General features: G+C 52.1%; 1 protein-coding gene across 7 annotated transcripts in view; it reads right to left on the bottom strand.

Annotated features, from left to right (window-relative positions):
* Positions 1–23,967, bottom strand: part of PLEKHA6 (pleckstrin homology domain containing A6) — a 137,761-nt gene that overhangs the window by 5,061 nt on the left and 108,733 nt on the right. For 4 of the 7 annotated variants that reach the window (XM_036864601.1, XM_036864593.1, XM_036864640.1 and 1 more), the window contains 16 exons: positions 22,379–22,895; positions 21,812–21,898; positions 16,900–16,980; positions 15,919–15,987; positions 14,608–14,688; positions 14,171–14,320; positions 13,275–13,370; positions 11,783–11,894; positions 11,073–11,212; positions 9,980–10,129; positions 8,560–8,689; positions 8,255–8,361; positions 7,221–7,397; positions 6,028–6,195; positions 5,817–5,950; positions 5,150–5,295 (listed from right to left, as the gene is read on the bottom strand). In XM_036864601.1, the coding sequence (XP_036720496.1) occupies positions 5,150–5,295; positions 5,817–5,950; positions 6,028–6,195; positions 7,221–7,397; positions 8,255–8,361; positions 8,560–8,689; positions 9,980–10,129; positions 11,073–11,212; positions 11,783–11,894; positions 13,275–13,370; positions 14,171–14,320; positions 14,608–14,688; positions 15,919–15,987; positions 16,900–16,980; positions 21,812–21,898; positions 22,379–22,895 (2,345 nt within the window). The remainder of the gene's footprint in view (positions 1–5,149; positions 5,296–5,816; positions 5,951–6,027; positions 6,196–7,220; positions 7,398–8,254; positions 8,362–8,559; positions 8,690–9,979; positions 10,130–11,072; positions 11,213–11,782; positions 11,895–13,274; positions 13,371–14,170; positions 14,321–14,607; positions 14,689–15,918; positions 15,988–16,899; positions 16,981–21,811; positions 21,899–22,378; positions 22,896–23,967) is intronic. The other 3 variants (XM_036864608.1, XM_036864623.1, XM_036864617.1) reach the window with 3 other exon arrangements.

A 23,967-nucleotide genomic window follows, 5' to 3' on the forward strand; every position in this document is an offset into this window, starting at 1 on the left:
CACACTAATCCAAATCATCAGGCCCTCATTCAATGACTCAATCCAAGTGATCACCATGTTTATCAATTCCATGCAAACAGAGGTTTCTGACAGGCTTCAAGCCAGTCGGTTAACTTAGGCTGGAGGGTTCAGAAACGATTCCCCACAGTCACTTACTATCTCTTTTCATCAATCCAGGAAAGGCAAATTCCAATCCACCCCTAAACAGATCATTAAAGGCCTTAAAGTGCTGCCATTCGAATTAATGAGATTTTACTCTATTATCATTATTATTTCATGTTGAGAACAGCAAAATGAAGGACAAGGAAAGGGGAGTCGTATTGTTAGGAACAAGCTCTGCACCGTCTCCAGACCCTGGTGCACCCTTGGTGCAGCTGTGAGAGAGCATCCTCACTCAGGCTCAGAGAAGAACCAGACCTCAGCCAGGGTCACACTGTGCTTCCCCCAAGAGAGGGATCCTGGCATTGAACTTCCCAGTCCCTTGCTCCCACCCTACCCTGGACCTCATCACCTTCCCTGGCCTCTGCACAAGAGAAAGGGCCAATGCAGCCCCACGCATATCTACACTCGCCGACATACATACATAAGACACGCAGTGCTCTCCCCGACGGGAAGTGATCCACAGTCTGTGCATGGGATCCAGCAATACCAAACCTTTCTACTCAGCACACATAATTCAGATGTGTGTGTATGGGCACTTCTGAACCTGTGCCTTGCACATGACCCAACACACTTGTAACTTGCCATACAAACACATACACAAACTCTTTCAAAACACACATTTGTGTGCATGTCCGTATCACAGATAATGGTTAGTTGTCTGGCAACTTCAACTTTTAAAAGAGTCAAAAAATCAAAACCTAAGCAAGGAAGATCTCAAGGAAGCCAAATAGATGTTACAATGTACATGCAGTGAAGCTCTTACAAATTTATTCATTGAAGAGCTCCTTGGAGTCCAGTTACACTTATTTACACACAATTCTGATATATGTTGATTTGCTGAGTTTCTAGCCCATGAGAGATTAGAAACAGGAAAATCAGGAGAGAGAGAGAGGAATTGAGAGGCCCACTGACATCTATATAAGGCACAACTGAAGAGAGAAAATCTTCTGTAAAAAGTAGACATAATAATTTTAAAGCATTTCACCAAAGAAGACATACAGATGGCCAAGAGGCACATGAAAAGATGCTCAACATCACTAATTATTAGACAAATGCAAATCAAAACTACAATGAGGGGACTTCCCTGGTGGCACAGTGGTTAAGAATCCGCCTGCCAATCCAGGAGACACGGGCTCAAGCCCTGGTCTGGGAAGATCCCACATGTCACGGAGCAACTAAGCCCGTGCGCCACAACTACTGAAGCCCATGCGCCTAGAGCCCGTGCTCTGCAACAAGAGAAGCCACAGCAACAAGAAGCCCACGCACCGCAACAAAGAGTGGCCGCTGCTCACGGTAACTGGAGAAAGCCCGCGCACAGCAACGAAGACCCAACGCAGACAAAAATAAATAAATAAAATAAATAAATTTATTAAAAAAAAAAAACTACAATGAGGTGTCACCTCACACTGGTCAGAATGGCCATTATCTAAAAATCTAGAAACAATAAATGCTGGAAAGGGTGTGGTGAAAAGGGAACCCTCCTGCACTGTTGGTGGGAATGTAAGTTGATATAGCCACTATGGAGAACAGTATGGAGGTTCCTTAAAAAACTAAAAATAGAACTACCATATGACCCAGCAATCCCACTACTGGGCATATACCCTGAGAAAACCATAATTCAAAAAGAGTCATGTACCACAATGTTCACTGCAGCACTGTTTACAATAGCCAGGACATGGAAGCAACCTAAGTGTCCATCAACAGACGAATGGATAAAGAAGATGTGGCACATATATACAGTGGAATATTAGCCATAAAAAGAAATGAAATTGAGTCATTTGTAATGAGGTGGATGGACCTAGAGTCTGTTATACACAGTGAAGACAGAAAGAAAACCAAATACTGTATGCTAATGCATATATATGAAATCTAAAAAACCCCCAAAAACTGGTACTGACAAACCTAGTGGCAGGGCAGGAATAAAGACGTAGACATAGAGAACGGGCTTGAGGACACGGAGTGGGAGGGGGAAGCTGGGGCAAAGTGAGAGTAGCATCGACATATATACACTACCAAATGTAAAATAGTTAGCTAGTGGGAAGCAGCAGCATAGCACAGGGAGATCAGCTCAGTGCTTTGTGACGACCTAGAGGGGTGGGATAGGGAGAGTGGGAGGGAGCCGCAAGAGGGAGGAGATATGGGGATATATGTATATGTATAGCTGATTCACTTTGTTGTGCAACACAAATTAACACAGTATTGTGAAGCAATTATACTCTAATAAAGATGTATTACCAAAAAAAAGTGTAACAGTTTGGTAGCATTTAGCAGGGCTACAAACAGATCTGTATGGATTACAGCCCCCAAGGGCATCTCTTCCACAGAGGTCAGCAAAATAAGGATGTTTATAATGATACTAAATGAGCGAAAGCAAGAAAGATTGATTGCTAAATATAACCTCTTTAAGAAGTCAGAAAAATACTAAACACATTAGGAATATATCCATCAAAATAAATTCACATATGCAGTGGATAGGCAGTGGACAGATGTGCTATTACAGTTGTGTGTTCACAAGTGCTACCACATCTGCAGGCATAATCGGTCACATGCACTCACATTCATGAGGCTGTGCTCTCTCCATCCTGCACACACAGGTGTGTGTTCACAAATGTGCAGTACATACACTGTGCGCAACATATACACAAATACTCTTTATCATTCCTCATACCGCAAAGAAAGCCTATCACACGTAAATATGTGCATTCATAAGCACTACCTCCACCCACGTATTGTACACTCACGTCAACAGCTTCCCAAACACCATCTGTACTCATAAATAATGGGTCTCCGCACAACACCCATAGACGTTTTGCACACACAGACACACTCCTATATTTGTACTCAAACTTTCCCTCCACCCACACATAACATGCGTGCATACGCACCCATACATATGTGTCTACAACCATTACCCAATACAGACACTGCAATGACATCACGCCACACATACAAACTGAAAATTGCCGCATCTTCCCAGATACTGCACACCAGGTATACCAACAACTGCTACAAGCTCGCCACCGACCACAGCATCCACGCCACACACCCCCACTCAGGCACTAACTACGTCCCTTGCCCGCTGCACTGTCCTCATGCCCCCTGTGCCCAGCGCTCCCCCCCTCCCCCACAGCGCCTGCTGTGCCTGGCAGAACTGCGGCTCTGGGAATCTGGGCCATAGGCCAGGGGTGGTGGGGACAGTGGGCTAAGTCTGAGGTCTGGCCCTGCCACAGCCATTTTATAAATAGTTGGGGTCTTGGCAAAAGCAAGGTGACCATTTGTTTTCAGCACACTGACCCTGAAATATAAGCCCATGTGTATCAAGGGGGAATCTGAAGAGCCAGGGTGGGTTTTGTTTTCATGGCACCGTTGGCGGGGGAGCTATAGAAGAGAGAGCCAGGGGCTGGGACAGGGGAAGGGGCAGAGGGAAGTTTTAACAGTGCTGTATGCTCTAACCCTTGAAATAGGAAGTTGACTTTTGCCCAGAGCATGTGGAATTTGATCTTTGGAAGCTTCGAGGGCGGTTGACAGAAGCCTCCTTGTAGCCAAACTGGTTCTGCTGCTTTCTGGTTCTGGCTGCAAGATGGGGCTCTCTGAAGCCCATCCCTTCTCTTGCCCTCAACTTCTGACCAACTGAAAGCCTGTTTCTGAAGTATCTCCAAGGGCTTTCCCTGGCCACCCATTCTAATGTCCATTTATATGCCAACTGCTAGTAGGTTCTTCCTTAACGCTTACTTAAATCCTCTTTGCTGTAGCCTAAAACCCTCTGGTTTCTGAAAATATCCATATTTAAAATAGCTAGAAAACCCACAAAACATTTCTCTTTCTACTTTAGCTATTGCTGTTTCAACTAATACTACCACCAGCACCAGCACTACCTCTACTACAGCCGGCTAGCATTTATTGAGCAGTTACTGGGTGACAGACACGGTGCTAGGTGCTTAGCACACCTTGTTTCCATCCTCACACCGCCAGACAGGTATTTTTATTTGAATTTTACAGATGAGGAAATGGAGCCTCAAAGAGCAAAAATTGAAACCCTCCGAGTCACCAACACGAAACGCCATTCCTTCCTCTGTGCGTCCAGCCACGATTCTAATCTGACACTTGCCCAGGCTACCATAACTCTGGCCGGCACAACCTGTCTCTGCCCCCTCAACCAAAGTCATCACAAGCCTGGCATCCATCCAGGGCATTCGTCTGGACTGGTCTTCAGAACCCTCCCTCTCTCTCTCCCTCCTAAGCACCTTTCGTGTTCAGGAGGAGGGAATATTGTCTCCCATGCTTAATTACTTAACCACTGTCCTTCCTCCACCTCAAAGCCTCCCATTCATAGGGTCTCTTCTATTCTTCCCAATTACATTCTCCTCTATTCCGGGGTGCTTCTCCTCAAGCTGAGGGGAAGTGAATCCTATTGGCTGCAACCCCATAGTGTCCACTAAGACCCACTAGCCTTTGTATCAGTGTGAAGTCAGTTCCTTGTACTCATCTTTTCTTAGCAGAAAAGTGGGTTTGGGTCAGTAGCCAAGGCGGTGACTGTATTGGCTGCTTGTACCATCTTCCCTTTTCATTCCTGCTGTTTGCATGCAGCACGAATGGGAAGTCAGAGAATACCCTGGAATACCTGGCCCTCACTCCACCACTGGTACATACTTGCATCTTTTCTAATCAAGCTCAGTTATCGCCTCTTCTCTGGGCCTTTCCTGGACCTGCCCAGGTAGAATGGCTCCCTGCGCTCCCCGCATGGCCTCTGGCCATTCCTCTATCCAGCAGCTAGGCGGGTCATCCTGGCTCTGAGCTCCCAGATGTCGGCAACTCTGGCCCCTTTGCACCCCCTGAGACTAGCACAGCCCCTGGCGCTCAATAAGTGCTCATTCTGACCTCAAGGAACATCTCCCTGTTCTGTCCCTGGCCCCCTGCCGCACTGCACTACCTCCCCTATGCCTGGTCAGCCGGTCTCCCTGGAGGAGCGAGGCCCAGCCCCTCTCACCAGACAGCATGCGGCCCCTGCGGGAGGCCTCGGTCGCCAGGGCACAGGAGATTTCAATCCGCTTCTCCTGCTCCTGAAGCTGGCTCTCTGAGTCCTGGGGCACGTCCACAAGGTCCCCCTCGCCGATGGGCACCACGTTCTGCATACTAAAGAGGCACAGACACACAGAAATGGAGGGCGGGACAGGATGGTCTGACTGGCTTGGGGGCCTGCAGATTGAGGTTGGCAGGGATCCAGGGGCCTGTGAATGTGCAGGCTCCGGTTCCCAGCAAGCCTGTCTCCTGGGGTGAGTGGGACCCTAGCAAAATGCATGTTGGGACCCCTACCTGCACCATTTAGAAATGAATTAGAAGGGTCAAGTGAACATTTAGGGCAGGCTTGACAGGGAAAAGAAGTCACCAGAGAGCAACCCATCAGTTTGTCTTGATGACAGCACGTGCACGAGCCCAGTAGGTCTTCTTGGCACCGATGGCAGCGTCACCAACCCTGCCATGTGCCTGGGCCCGGTCTGCTGCCTGGAACCACTGCTTCCATTTGCTCTCTGCTGGGGAGGCTCGGGAACCCCAACCGCATGAGTCTGGACACTGGATTCCGTGGCACTAGTGCCCCAGGTGCCCCAGGAGCCAGGGTGGGTAGAGGAAGTGGAGGTTCACCGAAGGCCTGTTACCTGGACTTGGCAATGAGCGTCTTGATCCTCTCCACCTTCTTCTGCTTCTCCTTCAACTCCTCTGGGCTCAGGGGAGTGTCAGGCTCCAGGTCAATGTACCGCTCAGGGATGAGGACTTTGTCTGGGGTGGAGAGCTGTGGAGGGGCCGAGGTCACCGCCTCTATCCCTTCCTGGGGTTGCCCCCGCCCGGCCCCTCTTGGACTCTGCTCACCTCCTTACTGATATCCACATCATAGTGCTGGGGCTCCAGCTCCATTTTGCGGAGCCGGGCAATCTCCTCCCGTGGTGTCTCGTAGGCCTGCCCACCAGGCTCCTCTGCCCGCAGAGCTGCCTCCAGGTTGCAGATGTCCACCTCGTGGATGCTGCGGTGACGGCGCACCTAGGCGGCAGCACCGTCGTGACCACGCAGGGCCTCTGTCCCACTGCCAGCAGCACCTCCACTGCTACCCACGCCTCCACGCAGCCCTAACCATGCCTGTGTCCTCACTGTCCCTGCCTAGCGTGCCTGACCTGGCCACCCCCCACTGCTGAGCTATCCTTCTTCCATGCTGCTGTCCACAGCCTGCTCACCTGCAAGGGCCCCAAGGTGAAATCTCATCACTGTCTTCTGCCCCCATGCTGCTGTACCTGTGTTCACATCCTGGGCCATATATAATATTTTGGGCAACTGAATCAGTGTGTCTTATATTGATCTCTAATTTTTTCATATGTTAGAAGTTCTAGTCCACCAATTAGAATGTAAAGTGTTTGAGGGCAGGACTCATGGGCCATACTTTTTCTTGTATTTCTGAAATTTAATGGAAAGAAAAATTAGGCCAATAGTTTGGGCTACTCCCAGCTCTGCACTTAATAGCTGTGTGGCCCAGAGATCCCTTAATTTCTCATGACTTTGTTTCCCTATCTCTAAAATGGGGGTAATACTTTCTAATCCAGCATCCTTGAAATGACTAAATGAAATAACATGAAAGGGATTGTGACTTGTATTGTGCCATGTGATGGTGAGCTATGATGATTACCTTCAGTAACCCCCAGCCCAATGTTAAGCACATAGGAAATGCTCTAGAAACAAGTGACGGCTACTTCTAGGTTACAGATTTTGTACTATCCTCTGTTAACTGAATTTTGTATAATTCACTTCAGCCAAAATAATCAAGGCATTCCTTTTTGTGAGTTATTTTTCTTTAAACACAAAAAAAGGAAACACTTGTTGTAGTATCTCTTCTGCCCAGTGGGGACAAGCGTCCCCCAGGTCTCCCAGGCGCCCAGCTTGGGTCCTTCCTGGTCTCTCCCTGACTAAGACCTCCTCCCTCCCTGCAACCCCTCCAGGCCAGGCTGGTGGGGACCTGGGCGTGGGCAGTGTTGGCAGATGCCAGGCCATGCCTGTCGGGGCTGGGAGGACGTTACCACTTTGTAGGCAGGCCGGGCACTGGGGTCGGGGGCCGGGCTGGCCGGGAGCTGCAGGCTCCTCCGCTTATCCTTCATAGAGCCACTCTGGTGCCGCCGCATGCGGTCAATCTGCTCCTCCACGCTCATCTTGACCTTGCCCTCACCAGGGAACACAGCACTCTTGGGGCGCTCCTGCTGTAGTGGGAGAACGGGGCTCTGACTGGTGCCTCACCCCCCCACCCAGATTTTTCATCTGCCCTAATCCCTTAAAATTTCCCTTCTCTGGGAAGCCTGCCTGTAATGGGTTGAAGAGTGGACCCCAAAAGATATATCCAAGTCCTAACCACAGTACCTGTGAATGTGACCTTATTTGGAAATAGGATCTTTGCAGATGTAATCAAGTTAAGGAGCTCAAGATGAGATCATCTCCAATTAGGGTGAGCCCTAAATCGAATAATGGGTGTCCTTATAAGAAACAGAAAAAAAGAAGACACATAGAGTAGAAGGTGATGTGAAGGTGGAGACAGCAGTTGGGGGGGGGGTGCGTCTACAAGGCAAAGATTGCCAGCAACAGCCAGAGCCAGGAGCATGGAATGGAGGCTCCCTCAAGCCTCCAGAAGGAACCAACCCTGCGGACACGTTGATTCTGGACTGCTGGCCTCTGCAACGGTGAGGGAATAAGCTTCTATTGTCTTAAGTCACCAAGTTTGTGGTGTTTTGTTAACTTCCTAGCAACCCCAGGAAACTAACACGGTGCCTCTGGTCAGCACATTTGACTCTGACCACTGACTTTTGCATTTGTATTTCATCACTGGCACATTACAATAATTTTGTTAAATATTCTTATATCTTTATTATGCATAGCTTCCTTGTCCCGTGACATCTCCCTGAAGGAGAACTCCTCCCCTTGCCTTCTTCCTTCTTGTTCTACCTTCCTTCTCTAGCCCTGGGTTTCTTGAACAGTGACAGATAGGTGGACACACGGAGGCCCCTGGGCTCCCAGCCCAGCTCAGGCCTGCACAAGCTCTCGGGGCCTGCGGGCGTGCACTCACCCGGGAGGAGAGTCCATTGGTGAGCCCGCTGGCACTCCTCCTCACCACCCTTGATGGTGTCACTTCTTCATCAGTGGGTGACTTTGTCCGAGGGGGCACAATGCCAACTGCAGGGAGACACAGTAGCCAGTGGGTCCCATAAAAAGGGACACAGGGCAGCCTGCTTCTCAGAGAGGCTCAGTCCCGCCCTCCATGGAGGTGAGAGGCCCAGGTGGGGAAGCACCTCCTTGGTGTGAGCGAGCACCTCTCTGGGCTCTTCTCTGACCCTTAGCCTCACTTCCAGGGGAGGATGGAACAGGAAGTACCTTTGTTGAGAGCTGCCTGCTTCTCTGCTTCCACCTCTTGCCTGGTGGGCACAAGGCCGATGTCTCTAGTGGTGTCCAGGGGTGATGTCTGGTGGGGGTCTTTCTTGCTTTGCTCATAGCTTGCCTTGGGCTAGGGAGAAGGGATAAGAAGATGGATGGATGGTGCTAGAGTGACCACTGAGAATTTGGTCCCTGGTGGTGTTTCTTTGTTTGCAGTGTGGGAGTGCAAACCTTTGAAAAAACATGGGGCAGGGAACTGTGTGTGCCAGCTGGGAAGTGGGCAGGATGCACTGGAGCCTCCCACCCATGCCACCTTAAGACTGGCCAATGGTGTTCCTCTTGGGAATGAGGGCTCAGGGCCTCCAAGAGGGCCTCCATTGAGGCCCATCAGAGAGATCCCTCAGCCCAACCAGTCCTCCTGGCAACACAAAAGCACAGACTTGCTGTGAGCCTGAGGAGGAATGGTTGGAGGAGGGGGCTACAAGGCCAAGGATACCTGTGGATTCTGTTGGGATCCCACCCAGACTTGAGCAAAAGAACAAGATGAGCTTTGTGGGAAGGAAAAGGGCATTTAGGTGGTGGTCTCACAGAATCATGTGACTAGAAAGGACCTCAGACATCATCTGAGCCATCCCCTCCCACGGGATGAAGAATCTAAGTCTCAGTGAGGGAGTACAGAGAGACTAGACCAGAGGTCAGAAACTCCAGCTCTGGCCCAACTACAGAGCATGGTAAGTCCCTACCACCTTTCTTTGTCCGTAAAACCAAGGCAATGATACCTGCTCTGCCCACCTCACTAGGCAGACCCTCAAGGGTTGTGCATATTACCAGTAAGTAGCTGAGCCTATTTTAGGAGTCTTTCTACTCACCATGCAACCTCTTCCAAGCCTAACTGCATATTTCTCCTGGATCTTGGCTAGGGATCCAGGTGAGAGAAGGAGCCAGAACAGGGGAGAAAAGGGTCTGTATCCTTACACTTCAGGGGCTGATGAGACTCAGAGGACATAGACAAGGCAGAGACACAGGCAAGGGGAGAGGGAGAGCATGGGAGGATTGGGGTCTGAGGTGGACAATGGCAGGAAGGGACTGGAATGGCACCAGTGGGGGGTGGTGGGGTGTCACTGGATTTCCATCGTCTGGTCATGCTGGTAGGGAGCGGGGCATAACCACCACCTACAGCCATGGGCTGCCATGGGGTAGGGCAGCAACTCATTTTTTCATTGTCCACAGGAAGCAAAAAGGGGAAACAGGACCAGTATGAGGATCTCAACCATCCCTTTGCTTATCCCAGAGTCTGACAGGAGGCCAGTAGAAGCTGAGCTGTGGGAAAATTAATACTGGAAAGGGGACAATGACTTGGTCTCCTGCCGGGCCCCGTTCCCTCCGTCCCTGCCCTCCAGGACCCAAGGGTGTTGGGTACCTGACCCCTGGCTGTCTCGCCACTGCGATGCCAGGAAGGGGAGTTGGGGTATGGCCAGAGGCGGCTCTCACTAGGGAGTGGAGGCACGGTGGGAGGAGACTCCAGGGGGACGTAGGCTTTGGGGAGGGGAGGCCGCGGGGGGCCAGGCTCCTGAGGCAGAGAGAAGCCAGAGCATTAGGAGGAACAAGAGCAGCCACTGTGAGAGCAGAAGAAAAGAGCATTAGCAGAGGCAGACGACAACATTGCTGGAGCCTGGGGCGGGGCCCTGGACCACCAAACTCCCGCCCGTCGCCTGGATGGAGTGCCACCTCCAGAGCTAACCCTGCCTGGCCTACAAGGCCCTCCTCTGCTGAGCCCCCACCTGTGCACTGGTCCCCCATTTTCTCTGAAGATCTCTCCTCATTGTCTCCCTATCACATCGGGCACACCCCTCCCCTGTACCTTTGCTTCTGCCAGCTCTCCAGCCTGTAATGCCTTTCCCTTGTTCCTCTACCTGTCCCAATGCTTCATGGCCCAGTTTAAGTTCCACCCTCTCTTTGGAACATCAGAACATTTACAATCTGAACCACGTGGCTCAGTATTGAGACATATGCCACCACGTTCCAGAGGAGGGTTATTCACTGTGAATGGGTCTTGGTCCCCATTGGATGCTGGGTGGGGTGAAGGCCCTCAGGCATCTTTCTGAGAGGGTCTCATACCGTCCCTTGCCCAGAGTAGAGCCTCAGAAAACACTTGCTGATTGACTGACTAGGCAAATGCCCCCCACACCAACCCTCAGCCCTCTCACCCGCAGAACAATCCTAGATTTAAATTCCTATTAAGTGTTTGGTGTCTCTGCTAACCATCCTGGTGCTCAAGAAGACTTCCCTGAAAGGCAACTAAAGATGACAGTTGGAGATGAGAACAAGTAAAGGAGAAGTCTGGAGGGAGGGTCACCAAACTGGGTGTGAGAATGACTATCTTAGACAGAGATGAAGCACTAGGACTGCAGGCCTCTGGGGAAGAGATGGGCACAGAATTGGTACAATTTCAGGCAAATGAGGACCTAGTCCTCCCTCCCCCACCCACCTTCTTCTCCGTGATCTCAGCTTACCTCATTGGACCCGGGCTTAGTGGGGGACCCCTGAGAGCCAGACACCAATGAAAAAGGGCTCAGGGGGCTGGTGAGGCTGGTGGAGCTGAGAGGGCTGGCGGGGCTGTTGGAGCTGTAGGTGCCTGAGGGGCCAAGTCCTCCTTTGGGGAAACAGAAGAGGAGAGAGATGAGGGAAGGGGTAGGGGTGTGGCCTGGAGTGTTGCTGGGCTCTGTAGGTGGAGAAGGCAGGGGAGGATTTAGGGTCTTAGGGCCACCTGGGCCTGCTGAAGGGACTTATAACGGGCTGGCTCACAGGCTGGCTCTTGAGAGGCGAGCTGGGCAGGAAAAGATAATGGATGGAAATGACACCACTACCTCAAAGGTGTCACAGAAAGCCAGCCCAAGGTCCCTGGGCTGAAGGAAGACATTAAGGTAATGGTCTCAGATCACCAATGGGCCCATGGGCTTAGGGGCTGGGAAGGTGCAGGTGCTCTGTGACCTGTTCTGGGGAGGAATCTAGAGTATCAGGGCAACAGCATCTCTGACTGGTACATCTGGTCTATTCTGGGAGGGGGGAAATTTCTGGAGCCCTGAGAAGGCCCTGACTGGCTCTGAGCACAGTGTGAGGGCCTGGAGAGGTATGAGTTGGCAGGTATGGGATGGAGACCAGAGACACTGGAGGTTTTTCTGGTGAGGCCAGGAGCCAGGAGGCCGGTGGAGAGAGCGCCTACCTCTGTGCTTGGCTGTGTCTGTGCCCCGGGATGGGTTATTCTTCCTCAGCCCCTCCATCACATCCTGGATCCTCCAGATCTCCTTCTGGATTTGTCGGTTGAGCACCTCATTCTGAAACAGCCAGAGAGCAGGTCAAAGGAAGTGGCTACCAAGGAGTGTCCCGGCGGGAGCTTTCACGCGCTCATGTACACACACACATCCCTCTAGCACACTCATCTTTCTCACGGGCAGTTTTTGCCTCTTCCGCTTCCGGAATTGCGGGAGGAGAGGGCTCTGCCGTCACAGCAAAGAGCACTTTTAGGTGAACATGTGGCCTCAGAACGAAGAGAGTGAGAACCTGTCCCTCTGATTCTGCCCCCCACCCAGGGGAGCTCAGGGTGGTCTTGGAGTGAACGCCCCTCTAGGTGGACACTTGATGGTGGCCTGTTTTCCAGGGGCAAGAGCTTCTGGTTTACTGTCTTGTTTCACATACTGTGGGACTGTTTGATACGCATGAATTCTACTCAATTACAGTGCCCACTCTTTGAAAAATAATAGCTACCTTTTATTTAACATTCCATGCCCCGCTGCCCCCCACCCCACCCTGCCCGCCTATACGAGGCACTGTGCTGAGTGCTTTGCACACATGAACTCACTGCGGCTGCACAACACCTCTACAAGGCAAGGACAGCAGTTGTCTCCACTTCAGAGGCGAAGAGGCTCACGCCCAAGACCATCTGTTAGTAAGCAGTGTGGTCACCATCTGAATCTGGGCTCAAGAGCTGGTGCTCCTGACCATGATGCTATCTTACCTCCCAAAATGTTTGCGTTGAAAGTGAGGCTTGCCCACAGAACATGGTGGCATTTGGGGCCTCTGGCCCAGAGGCCCCTAACCTCACCCACCTAACAAGCTGCAAGGTTGGGTGGTAAGTTTTGTTACCAGGAGGGAAACAGCAGGAAAATGGGGGAAACCAGGGTGTTAACTGCATCAGAGAGACAGGGCTTGCAAAGCGAGCTAGAGAAGGGGCAGAGCCTGGGAAGAGAAAAGACAGAGGAAGGAAAAGAAGACGAATGCCCCAGGAATGTCCATCCTCCTGCCTCCAAGCAGAGTGTTTTTGACCCATCCCAGAAAGAAAGGCCTCTTTCCCGCCTAAAAATTCCCTGGTGGATGGCTCCCACACTGCGTACTCTTCCGATGTCATGAGAGAGATTTGTATTTATCATGATCTTGTTTACATTCCTATATCTGTTAAAGTCTCCCATGCTTCAGCTTTTCTTCTTCCCCCATGATTTGATGGAACTAAAGAACGATCCCACATTATCTTCACCCTGAAACTCAGAGTCTGTTTTAAGAGGCCCTGAACCTTGCCTTTCATCTCAGGACCAACTCCTGGTCATAAGTCTCTGAAATTTCTAAAGCAAGAAAGGAAGTCAGCGTGGTCTCTTTTGGCCAAAATGACAAAGGAGGGCCTGAAGCACACAGCAGCCCCGCCTGCCTGTGGGCCTCTTCACCTGAAGGTCCAAGCTGAGCTGCTCCCAGAGCTCGTCGTGCAGGGCAGAGACCTCTGCCTCCAGGCCCTCGTACTCCATGGTGCTGTTCGCCAGGGCCTGCAAGGGGAGGGCTTACTGAGAAGCTGCAATTGCCAAACCTCCCCTCCTCGTTCTGCCTCAGGGCCTGGGGCCCGGCAGATCAGGGAGGAGGATGCAGAGGGACGGGAGAGGGCACAGGGCTGAGACATTCTGATGACAGCCAAACACTGGCCTTTTAGGAGGTGCAACAGCCCAGCCTACTGCATGCCCAAACAGAGGGAAAACGGAATCCTCTCTGGATGGCAGGCAGGCCAAAAGGGGCTAATCTCACTCTCACACCCCTCCTGTTCTCCCCAGATTGGGTGATAGAGAGTAGAGGGCAAAAAGGAAAGAGCTGGGGGTGCCTGTTCTCTGGAGGTTAGAGACCTTCCTCCCTCTGGGCCACAATTTCCTGGGGCTTTTGCTGCTGCTCTCTGTGTCAGAGGGTCTGCCCTGTGTCTACTGGGAAGTAACCAGGGTGGCATGTTGCCGGTATCCTGGTTCTCCAGGGGAGAGGAAAAGGTGGGCAGCAAAGCTGTTAGAGCAGCCAAGGAAATAAGTGGCCCTCAACTTCACTTTGTGCTGAACGAATCCTGGTGCAGATGTGGCTTGTGGGAAACAAGCCAGTCTCCCTGGTGGAGACTCAATGGGATGAGCAGGCCGGCACACTTGCTGCCTCTTTGTAAGGCAGTGTTAAGGTCTTTGTTTATGCCCCTCGCAGACAGCACCCTGCTCCTGCCGTCAGAGGAGAACAGGAATTAGAGGAGCACAGGCTGGGAGGTGGCTCCCCTGCCCAGGCGCTGACCGGGGTGGGAGCACACACCCAGCTCCCACGTTACCGTGGTTGCCTGAGACAGCTCCACCCGGGTGTTGATGAGCTGGTTCTGCAGCGATTCCTTCTTGTGCAGCAGCTTCTCCGGGTAGGCAGGCTGGCTTCCAAACATCTCCAGCTCCTGATGGGTCCCCATCAAGGCACTTTCCAGGCTCTCCTGAAGAAAGGCAGGGGAATGGCTGTGAGCAGCCTTGATATCTCCTCTCCCGGGCTTTCAGCAGCAAGAGGCCTGAGCCCTAGGGGTTCAACCAGGCAGCTTAGTGGAGGTTTCCCTCCCACTGGCTAAGGTCCCCAGAAGAGCTTCAGCAGGTCTGATTAAGGGCAGGACAGAAGTTTAAGGAGGGGCAAAGCTTCATCAGCTTGGTCAGGATGGAGATAGCAACCCACACCTTCTCTGGGCCAGCCCCCCATCTGCCCCACTCAGGGCCACCCCACGGCTCTCACCTTCTCAGCTCGGAGCTGCTGCACCAGCCGTTCCTGCTCCCTCACCACCTTGTTCTGCTCACACAACTTGCCCAGCAGTTTCTGGGGTCCCCAAGGGGGAAGGGAGGGAGAAAGAAGGGAGTGAAGGACACGGTTTGATGGGGACCTGGGAACTGGGTTGGCAGGGCCTGGCCTCTGGATACCACCTCCTCTCCCCTGCCAAGGAACCCTGGGCCTTCACCTTGACCTTGGAGGTTCCTGGGAACGGGAAGATGGTCTTCACCTTGGGGGACTCTCCAAAGACCCATTGGGAGGGGAGACAAATTTATTCTCTGAGGAAGTGAGTCACCTTGAGAGGGGAGAGGGCTGAGAGCCAAATGTTAAGCTTCTGCACTCCCATCCTCTTGGGGTTCCAATTCACAAGGGGTTGAGAAGATAACACGGCCTCGCCTCCTAGGCCTCCAGGTGTGTATGAATTAGAGGCGTAGGCCGGTTTCTGAACAACAGTCTTAGCAAAACCGCTGAACAATGTAAAGTGGTTCCCTAGTCCCACAGGACCCTGATCTCCCCTCCTCCTTCCAGAGTCTCAGGATGGCTGACGGTGGCTCCCTCTGAGGTCTGGTCCTTGCCTGTACAGAGCGTCTCCCCTGCCTGTTGGGCAGATCTGTTACCCAGGCAAGGCAGGTTAGGCCAAACTTGTCTTCTGGGAAGACCTGTGCTTTCCTGCGTCCACACCTTTATCCACGCCACTCCTCAAATACCCCCTTGGCTATTTCTAGTGGGCCAAATCTTGTCCTCTGGGCCCTTTACTTCAAGGCCCAGCTCACGTGCCACCTGTTTTGTCCCCGGCCTCCACCAGCCCACGTGGTCCCCCTGCCCCGCACTCCTGCAGACCCTGTTACAGTCCGCTCAGCATGTGAATCCTGTGCTGCCACCTGCTGCTACCTGGGCCTCCCACTGCCCAGAAGCTCCCTGAGGGTGGAGCCAGGCCTCGTTCTTCTTTCCAGGCACCTGGGGACTACATGCTCTACCTCCTAACAAAGTCTGTGCTCCTGAAATAAGCACATGCCACCGCTGTAGATAAGAGGGTCTCGAACTCAGTGGAGAAACACACACAGCCATGGTGGGAGGTAGGGGTGAGTGGTAAGAACGAGAGGAGGCTCAGGCAGAATGTTGTCTTTGTGGTGAGAGAGGACAGGAATCAAATGTATGAAGGGCCACAGAAGATGAGAGATGGATGGAGGAAAAGCCCCCATGGAGGAGAGTGAGGATGAGGAGGGCAGTGGCGGGGGGGGCTGGAGTGGACAGAGGGAGCGGGCGAGCTGCTCTTACATCTGTGTCTTGCTCGTTTAGCTTGTAGGTGTGGAGGCTGTCCCGGAACACTTCTGGGTATGGAGGGACCTGCAGGAACAGGAGGCCGGTTACCACAGCAGAGGACAGCCAGGGCCGGGCACGTAGGGACGGGAGAGCTGACGATCCTGCCTCGTTCCTGCCACCGACCACAGTTCCATCACCTCAGGCAGCATCTGTTCTGGGGACCTGGGCTGAGCTAGTGCTCTGCCCCCTGGCAGGAAAGCGTGGGACAGCCCGGCCTAAGCTCCGTCCCAACTGTCCTGGGCTGATTCTGGAGGTAGAGATGCTGCTCACTCGCGCTCTGTATCTCCTCTCCTCTAAGGTCTAGAATCTACTGCCAAGAGGGACTCCAGGGCTGTGTAGCTCCCAAATGGCTTATTGGTAACAACCATGAGAACAGCAGTTAAGTCTTGGCTGTTTTTGATAAGGATAAGACCTGGGAGAACAGAATGAGCATTGGAAGAATTTGAGAACGACCACCCTACTAGATTGAACGCCAGCCCCAGGGCTTGCGCTTAAACCAGAAGCGTCTCTCAGTCTAGCAAAGGCGCCTGCCCTTGGTGACACATGCAGCAACCATAGCACATTCTACACAACTCTGTCACTGGATGGTTCCATATCACACCCCTCATGCCCTTCACCCCAACAACTGTTAAGAAGGTACCAAACATGAAAGAGAAGTCCCGAACATTAAAAAGCAGCTTTGCGATCCCTGGCATGGCATGAGATGTCAGTGCTGCCTATTTTGATGGTCTGGGAAATGGGCCTGGGTTCACCCATGAGCGTGAAGAATGGAGGAGACACAGTGAAAATAAAGGAGGGAGGCCAGGCTGAGCCTGGGAGATGAGGCCTGGCAGGTGAGCAGGCGGAGTGGACTCATCCCTGATGGGTGGACCGACCATGCACAAGCAGCTGAAAAATGGTGTTGACGGGGACCATGCTGCCAGGCAGAGGTCTTACTTGCATGAAGAGTTGGGCCCTGGGGGAGGAGTTCTCCACCATGCGGTTCACCATACTGATGAGAGTCTCACTCTCACTCATCTGCAGCAGAGGAAGGAACAGACGATTCAAACTCAGACCCACAGAGAGACGTCTCCCCACGCCCGCCTGTGCTTGCTTTCCAGGAAACAGGAAAGGACAGCTCCTTCTGAGGCCTCCAGCATCCTCTGCCTGGCCTTGCCCATCACTCACCCTTTGTGAACTCCGTCTCAGGACCCGCACTGAAGTTGCCCTTGAGGAAAGCCCACAGAAGGGAGCTGGGAGGCCACTGTGCCCTCGCTTGTGGCTCTGAAGAGGCCCCAGCCCAGTGACACCTCCCCAGGGCGCCTGAGTGTGGTGGGTCTCATCCCATTGGACCAGCTCTCATTTCTCACACTGGTTTGGTCAAAGACCACACAGGCAGTTGGAAAGTCCGATCTCCCAAAATCTGAACTAAATGAAACCACTTTAAAGAAAATGTGACCTGCTCTTTGGATGGGCCGTCACATTGGGAAGGCACACATCTCTCTCCCCAAACCCTGCCCACCTCTGCTCTAGAGTACAAAGGATTGCTAAACACGGTTTCCAGAGCTGGGCTGGTAGCATCCATGCCAATCTGGGATGGCGCCAGGGAGCAAACAAGGAGGCCAAAGCACGTAAGCCACGTTAAAGGGACACCAGAGATTGGAACACTGCTCTCCCAACACGTTATCCTTATGCTTCAAGGATCATCAGGAACATGGAGGGGGAAAGACTATTTGCCAGATGAAAAAGAAAGGGAGAGAGGAAGGGTGAGGGAGAGGGACAGGGAGGGAGGGAGGACGAGCCAACCAAATCAACCAGGAATGCCATCATTTCCCCCACTGGTTCCAGTGTGATAGCATCAAATGTAAACATATTAGGGAGTGTCCTTGGCTATGTCCCTTTAACTCAATTGATCTCCAGGAGAAGGCAGCAGAAGACAGAGAGGAGTTGTGCAGGAAAAGCTTCTTGGGGAGGGGCAGTGAGTAAGGGAAGGGACGGAGCCACCTTAGGGCAGATCTTCTCAGGTCACGGTTCAGGGAACCCCCACGTTTTTTGCCCTTGTCTTCCCAATCTTTGCTGGACCCACACATATTTCCCTCTTGCCCTGTGTAGACGGCAGCCCCAAAGCAGCCTTGCTTCTGCGTGCTGTAGAGAGGGCGAGGGGCACCCCTCCAACCCCATTCACAGGCTCTAGAGCGTTTTAAAAGGCTTTCCTAGGATCTGATTTTGCTACTTCTTTAGCCCAGTTGGAAATTTTTTCTATGATATAAAGTGTGATTTAAAAGGTTTTTAAAAGAGCAATTGTAATATGAGGTTGAGTCTTTGCAAAATGGTTAAAAGTCAACAGGACATCAACCGCATTTTCTGTAAGGATCTGAACTCAAGTCAGCCCTTATCTTCTTAGAGGCTGTGCACGCGCATGTGCGTGTGTGTGTGTGTGTGAATGAGATTGTGTTTGTTGTGTACGGGGTGTGCCAGTGTGGTGTATGTGTGATTGTATGTGGTATGTGTATGTTTATGTTTGCTGCCTGTGTGTCATACCTGTGTCCCGTGTGTGGTGTTTATGTGTATGTGTGTAGGACAAGGCAGATCTACCAACACATCAGGCTTTGAGAGGGCAAGGGAGGCCCAGGCTCCTCTTGGTCACCCACAGACCTCATTCCTTCCCCAACCAGTAGATCTAAAACAATAAAGGAAGCGGGGGTCTTCTCACCCTGGCCTGCTCCCACACATGCTGTGGCTTTCAGGATCGTTCAGCCCATGTGGGCCTTGCCTCTAGGAGGATTCCTGTGTGTCACCTTCTGTCTCTCCAAAATGTTGGAGAAATTTTGTGAGAAAGCACCTAACCCAGTACCTTATATATAGCACTGGGGTCAAGGATGGTCAATTAATATTTTTGAGTTTTGGAAGAAAAAGAACAATAAAATAATCATAGTAGCAATCACTAGCCCTCATCAATGGCCTGCCAAAGTGCTCTCATATACATTCTCACTTGACTCTCCAATAACTCTGTGAGGCAGAAAGGGCAGTCCTACAATGTTCCGTCTCATGATTGAGAAAACAAAGACCCAGAGAGACCAAGGGTTTAAAAAAAAAATCCTGTAAATGGCACAGCTGGACTAGAGTGCCGTGTCCTGACTACGTTCTGGACTCTTCTTATCATACAAGACTGCCTTTTAAGAGTATTATCATTTATCTAGGAAGAGGTCCTCTGAAAGGTTATTTCTGAAGCCCCCAGCCCCTCTGTGAGGGCAGAAGGCCCCAGGAAGGGGCCCTGCCATCTGCACTGAATGCTTGGAAAGCCAGCGGTGTGGATGGGCTGCGGGGAGGAAGGCCTGCTGGGAGTCATCCCCACATAGACTAGAATGCTTATGGTGTCAACACCACATGCTCCTTCTGGGACTAAAATGCAATGTTCTTGAGGGCCAGGAGCCATCACTGCTGATTAAAATGTGTATATCATGCTTCCCAGTACCCAAGGGCTCCCATGAGGACGAGCTCACTGAGACACCGAGACCGTGTGAGATGACGGTCACATGGCTCGCGACTAGAACCACCAGCAGTTGCAGCCATGTCCTCTGATATCAAGTTTATGGTTCTCTCTGCAATGTTAAGAGCACAAAAGCATCCTGATGAGGTTCAACCCCAGCTTCTTCACATGTTAGATGTTTCCTCAGCTGTAAACTGAGTCAAAAGCTCAGAGTCATATCCAAGCTCTGTTGTTCACTGGTTGTGTGTCCTTGGAATGTTATTTGATCTCTCTGGGCTTTAGTTTCATCATATCCCCTACGAAATGGGGATAATAACAATACCTACGTTGCAGAGTTGTTATAAAGGTTAGGATCTGTAAAATGCTTAGAATAGTGCAGGGCATGGAGGAAGCATCCAATTATGGTAACTGCTGCCACTGTTATTATTATTATTACTAACATTATTATTTCCACCACCCCAGGCTGCCTCCACCTGGATCTGGTACACATCCAGGTCCCCCATGATTTGTAGCACAGATCTTAATATGAGTATGTGCTCATATAAATTGCCCAGCATATTGACCCCTGGCCTGTCTAAACCCAGTATCACAGCCTCCTTAGTCTCAAAAGGCAAGGTAGCCAAAGGTGAGAACCCAGGCAGCCGACTGCTTTCATCACATGGGGACACTCATTGCCTCTTCAGGATGCTCATCTGTAACACTGGATTGATAACATTCCCTCTGCCTACAGCACTGAATTCTCAGGAAAACATGAGCCATGTATACAAAAGAACTTTGCAGAGGAACTAACATATATACTGAATTACCATAATTTAAAAAATCATTGGAGGGCAGGTCTGTGGTCCTTCACTTACAAAATGTGGAGTTTAACCACAACCTGTGGAATAGGCTAGGCTAACTCCCCAGATTCAGGCTGAACTAAATCCTCAGCCTCTTAGGCCCCAGCACAGAGCTCCTCCCTGTCTCTGCAACTCTATCCAGCAAAAATGCAAATTCCCGCCTGCCCCCTGGGGGCAGTTCCATCTGGGTCGAACAAATAGGCGGTGACATTAATTATTCATGTGGTAATTTACAATTCTCCTTTCCCCAGGAAACTCCCAGCTGCCCTAAAGGGCTTTGCAGAGAAGGGGTGTGAAGGTGCAAACCAAATATAAGCCACTTTGTTGTGTCCTGGTTTTGCCAACAAAGGTTGTCAAATGGATGGAGGATGAGGAGGCGGGGAGGAGCAGGGAGACGTGAAGGGAGGGCAGGGGGATGGTAAGGGGCACCAGCTCTGCCTACCTGCTGATCCAAATACTCTAGGTTTCTTTGCAATTGAAGGTCTAAAAGTTCATCCTACCCGGAGCCCGAGGCCCAACAGCAACACAAACAAACAGGAACAGGACAAAAGAAAACAATAAAAAGGAAGCAAAGCAGTTAAGAGTTAGCTGGGCAGCGACAAAGAGAGGCCTCTCTGGCCTTGAGGAGTTTAGGGAAGGGAGGGGGGAAGGGTGCGGGTAGCCACAGAGGTTGTCTGCTGGACAAGCCCAGCGAGAGAAGGGACACACTCCGAGGCTCCTGGGTCGGCCTGGCCCTGCCCTGGGAGAGGGAAGCACCACTGAAGCCATCTAGTCAGCACTTCCTGGAGCTTTTTCTGAGTTTTCTGGAAAATCCATTGTTTATGGATGGGTGCATTTGCTGTGTGTCTTGGCTATAGAGTTTGGACACCAGCAGAGGAGACTCAGAGAGAGGGGTCAGTAACAGGCCGTCGGGGACAAGGATTCTGCCGGTTGGTTCCAGTGGCTCTCCCCAACTCCCCAGGTGGAGCATCTGCATCGAGTTCTCCAGGTGGAGACAAAAATTCTCAGGAGAACAAATTCCCGGAAGCGACACAAGTAGAAAGGGGAGAGAAAGTAGGAGGAGACACAGTATGGAAAATCTTTTCTTCCTCAATCCGACTTCTAGTCTCTTTCCCCCCAAAGTGACATTCCAGGCAAGGACAAGCTTGAAGCAAGTACGCTTAGGGGGAAGAAGACTAGAAGATCATGCCTGTTTTGGGAGCTCTAGCTTAACTTTTCTTCCCAACCCATAGCCTAAGCCCCCTGTCCAGGCCCCTCTGCATGCTGGAGGAGTTGTTCTGAAATTGAGAGAATGGGGACATTTCACGCTTCCAGATCTTGTCCCTGCTCCTCTGCCCTGTGTCACAGAGGAGGAGGGGTAACAGGCACCACTCTCTATATTGGGGCTAGAGTCCAGGCCGGAGGGAGGAGGTATCCAGAGGCTGCTAAAGACCAAACGGGCCAGGCATTGGGCACAGAGCATCCCTGCGTCTGCCCTAGTTTGGCCCCGCCCTGGGAGGAGAGGTCCTGAGGGGAAGTGGTGTGGGAGGAGAGGACATACCATCTTATCGTGGACCGTGGGGGATGGTGGGTAGTTGTAGGGGAACAGTCCTGCAGGGACTGGCCGCCTGTCTCCCAGGTAATCATACTGGAAGAGAAAGGGGATTGGAGAGGTGAGGGGGTCCGGCTGGGATATGGACTTCCCCACCAACTGAAGTTCAAGGTTAGGGATGTTTGTAACCTGTCCCAGAGCAGATTTCAAACTAAAATGGACAGCTTTTAACCATTGCAATATCCTTGCAATGATCTGTCCAGGTCCTCAAGATTTGAAAAGATAGAACCCTCTCTGTCCTCTTATATAGAATTAGGGCTCCTGGTACAGCCTGGGGATGGGCACAGAGAGCAGTGTTCCTACCCAGGGGCAAGGCAAAGCCCCCAAGGCTGCTCTCCTATGGATAGAACCGCAGGGCCAGTGGCTCCCCCTGGGCAGCATCCCTGGTCCTGGTGACACAGCCCAGTGACCCCATGTCCCCAGATGCCCTTGCATCTCCACCTCTTCTCAGCAGATCGTGGTAGGCTTCTGGGGGATCTCAGGGGCTGAGGAAGGAGGGGAAGGCTGGTGGCTCACCTTGGGGGAGCTGATGGACCGCCTCATCACATAGGCAGCAGGGTCAGCATAGATGTCTTCACTGCGAGGCGGCAGCCGCTCGAAACGGGCACTGGGTGAGCGGACGGGGGAGTAAATGCGGGCGCGGCTGTAGGACCCCTGGCTTGGCGAGCGGGGCACAGAGTGGGAACGGGGCTGCAAGGACAGGCGGCGCAGGGAGCTGGAGGCGGCATCCAGTTCATCGTAATAGACAGGCTGCCGGGAGGGGCTGGGGATCCAGGTGGTGCCATCCTGCCGCCCATAGCCGGCAGGCTCCTTCCACTCCCGCAGCTGGAAGGCAGGGCCGCCTCCATTCCGGAAGGAGTGCCGCTTGTCCTCCAGGGCCCAGGGTGGGCTGATCCGATCGTAGGCCGGCATGGAGCAGATGCTATCCGGCCGTACCCCTGGCGGGTAGTACTGGTAATCATCAGGGTACTGGGAGGAGTAGGGGCTGTAATACTCAGGGACCCTACGGGACACAGGGTAGAACCTAGAGGGACTGACACAGAGAGGACTTTGTAAGGAAGCCAGACAAAATGGGCACGCCCCCAGCCCCCTGCCCGTGCCCCAGCCCCTCCTCCTTGTCCTCCAGCCTAGAGTGGGGTCTGACTAGGTGAACGGTGCCCTAGGCTGACCTTGCGAGCATACAGGGGCGCCCACTGCCCAGGCATGAAGGCTGTTTCCAGAAGTGCAAGGAAAGACCTGTCCTCAAAGCTCTCCCCCTCAACCAGTTCCCTGAGGCCAGAAATTTCACCATTCAGAGCTTCCATCTTTGTCTCTTTGTCTCCCTGGGGAGAAACTTTAAGCCGTATTAGCCATCTCTATCTCAGCATGAACCAATTTATCAGATTCTTTCCAGAGAGGCTAAGAGCAGAAGGAGCACTCGTGCACCAGGCACCTGGGGGGGGGGGGGGACAACGGGGGAGGGACAAAGGGACGCCTTCGCTGATTTTATGATTCTGTCAAGGACCCAACCAGTCCGTTCCTGGGACTCAACCCTAGTGAGGCGCTCTCCCCAGGGCAGGGCAGACCACCGCAGTGAGCTGCCCTCCCAGACCCCCAGGGAAGGAGCGGCAGACCCACTTGCCCTGATCAACACAATCAGGTCCAATAAATGTCTTCAAATATTTGAAAGCCAGTCACTAGATAAAGAAGTAAATTGGTCTATTGGGAAGAACTAGGGCCAATGAGTGGCAACGTTTTTCTTTTTAAAAAACTGCTTATAAATAATGGCTTGCAAACAGTTAGAGCTTCAAAAACGGAGTGAGTTGCCTTGGCAGTTAGTGAGTCTCACATTGGTAGAAACACTGGATGCTGTACAAGGGTGGGAAGCACGGACAGATGTCTGGCTGGAACAGCTTTAAAGGCCCCTCGCTGTGACTGCCTGCATGTTTCAGGCCGCCCAATGTCCTGTGAGAGGCACTGGGTGCTCTGTCCCTTCCTCTGAAGGAAGTAGGCAGAGGGAGCAAGAATCAGGGGCAGGGGGCAAACTCTACAGATGGAACCATGGGGTTAGTAAGCATCTGGGCAAGCAGGGAATCCTGGGGTTCTCTTGGTTTCCCAATTCAGCC

This window comes from Balaenoptera musculus, chromosome 1 (assembly GCF_009873245.2).
Source record: "Balaenoptera musculus isolate JJ_BM4_2016_0621 chromosome 1, mBalMus1.pri.v3, whole genome shotgun sequence".
Classification (NCBI taxonomy): domain Eukaryota; kingdom Metazoa; phylum Chordata; class Mammalia; order Artiodactyla; family Balaenopteridae; genus Balaenoptera; species Balaenoptera musculus.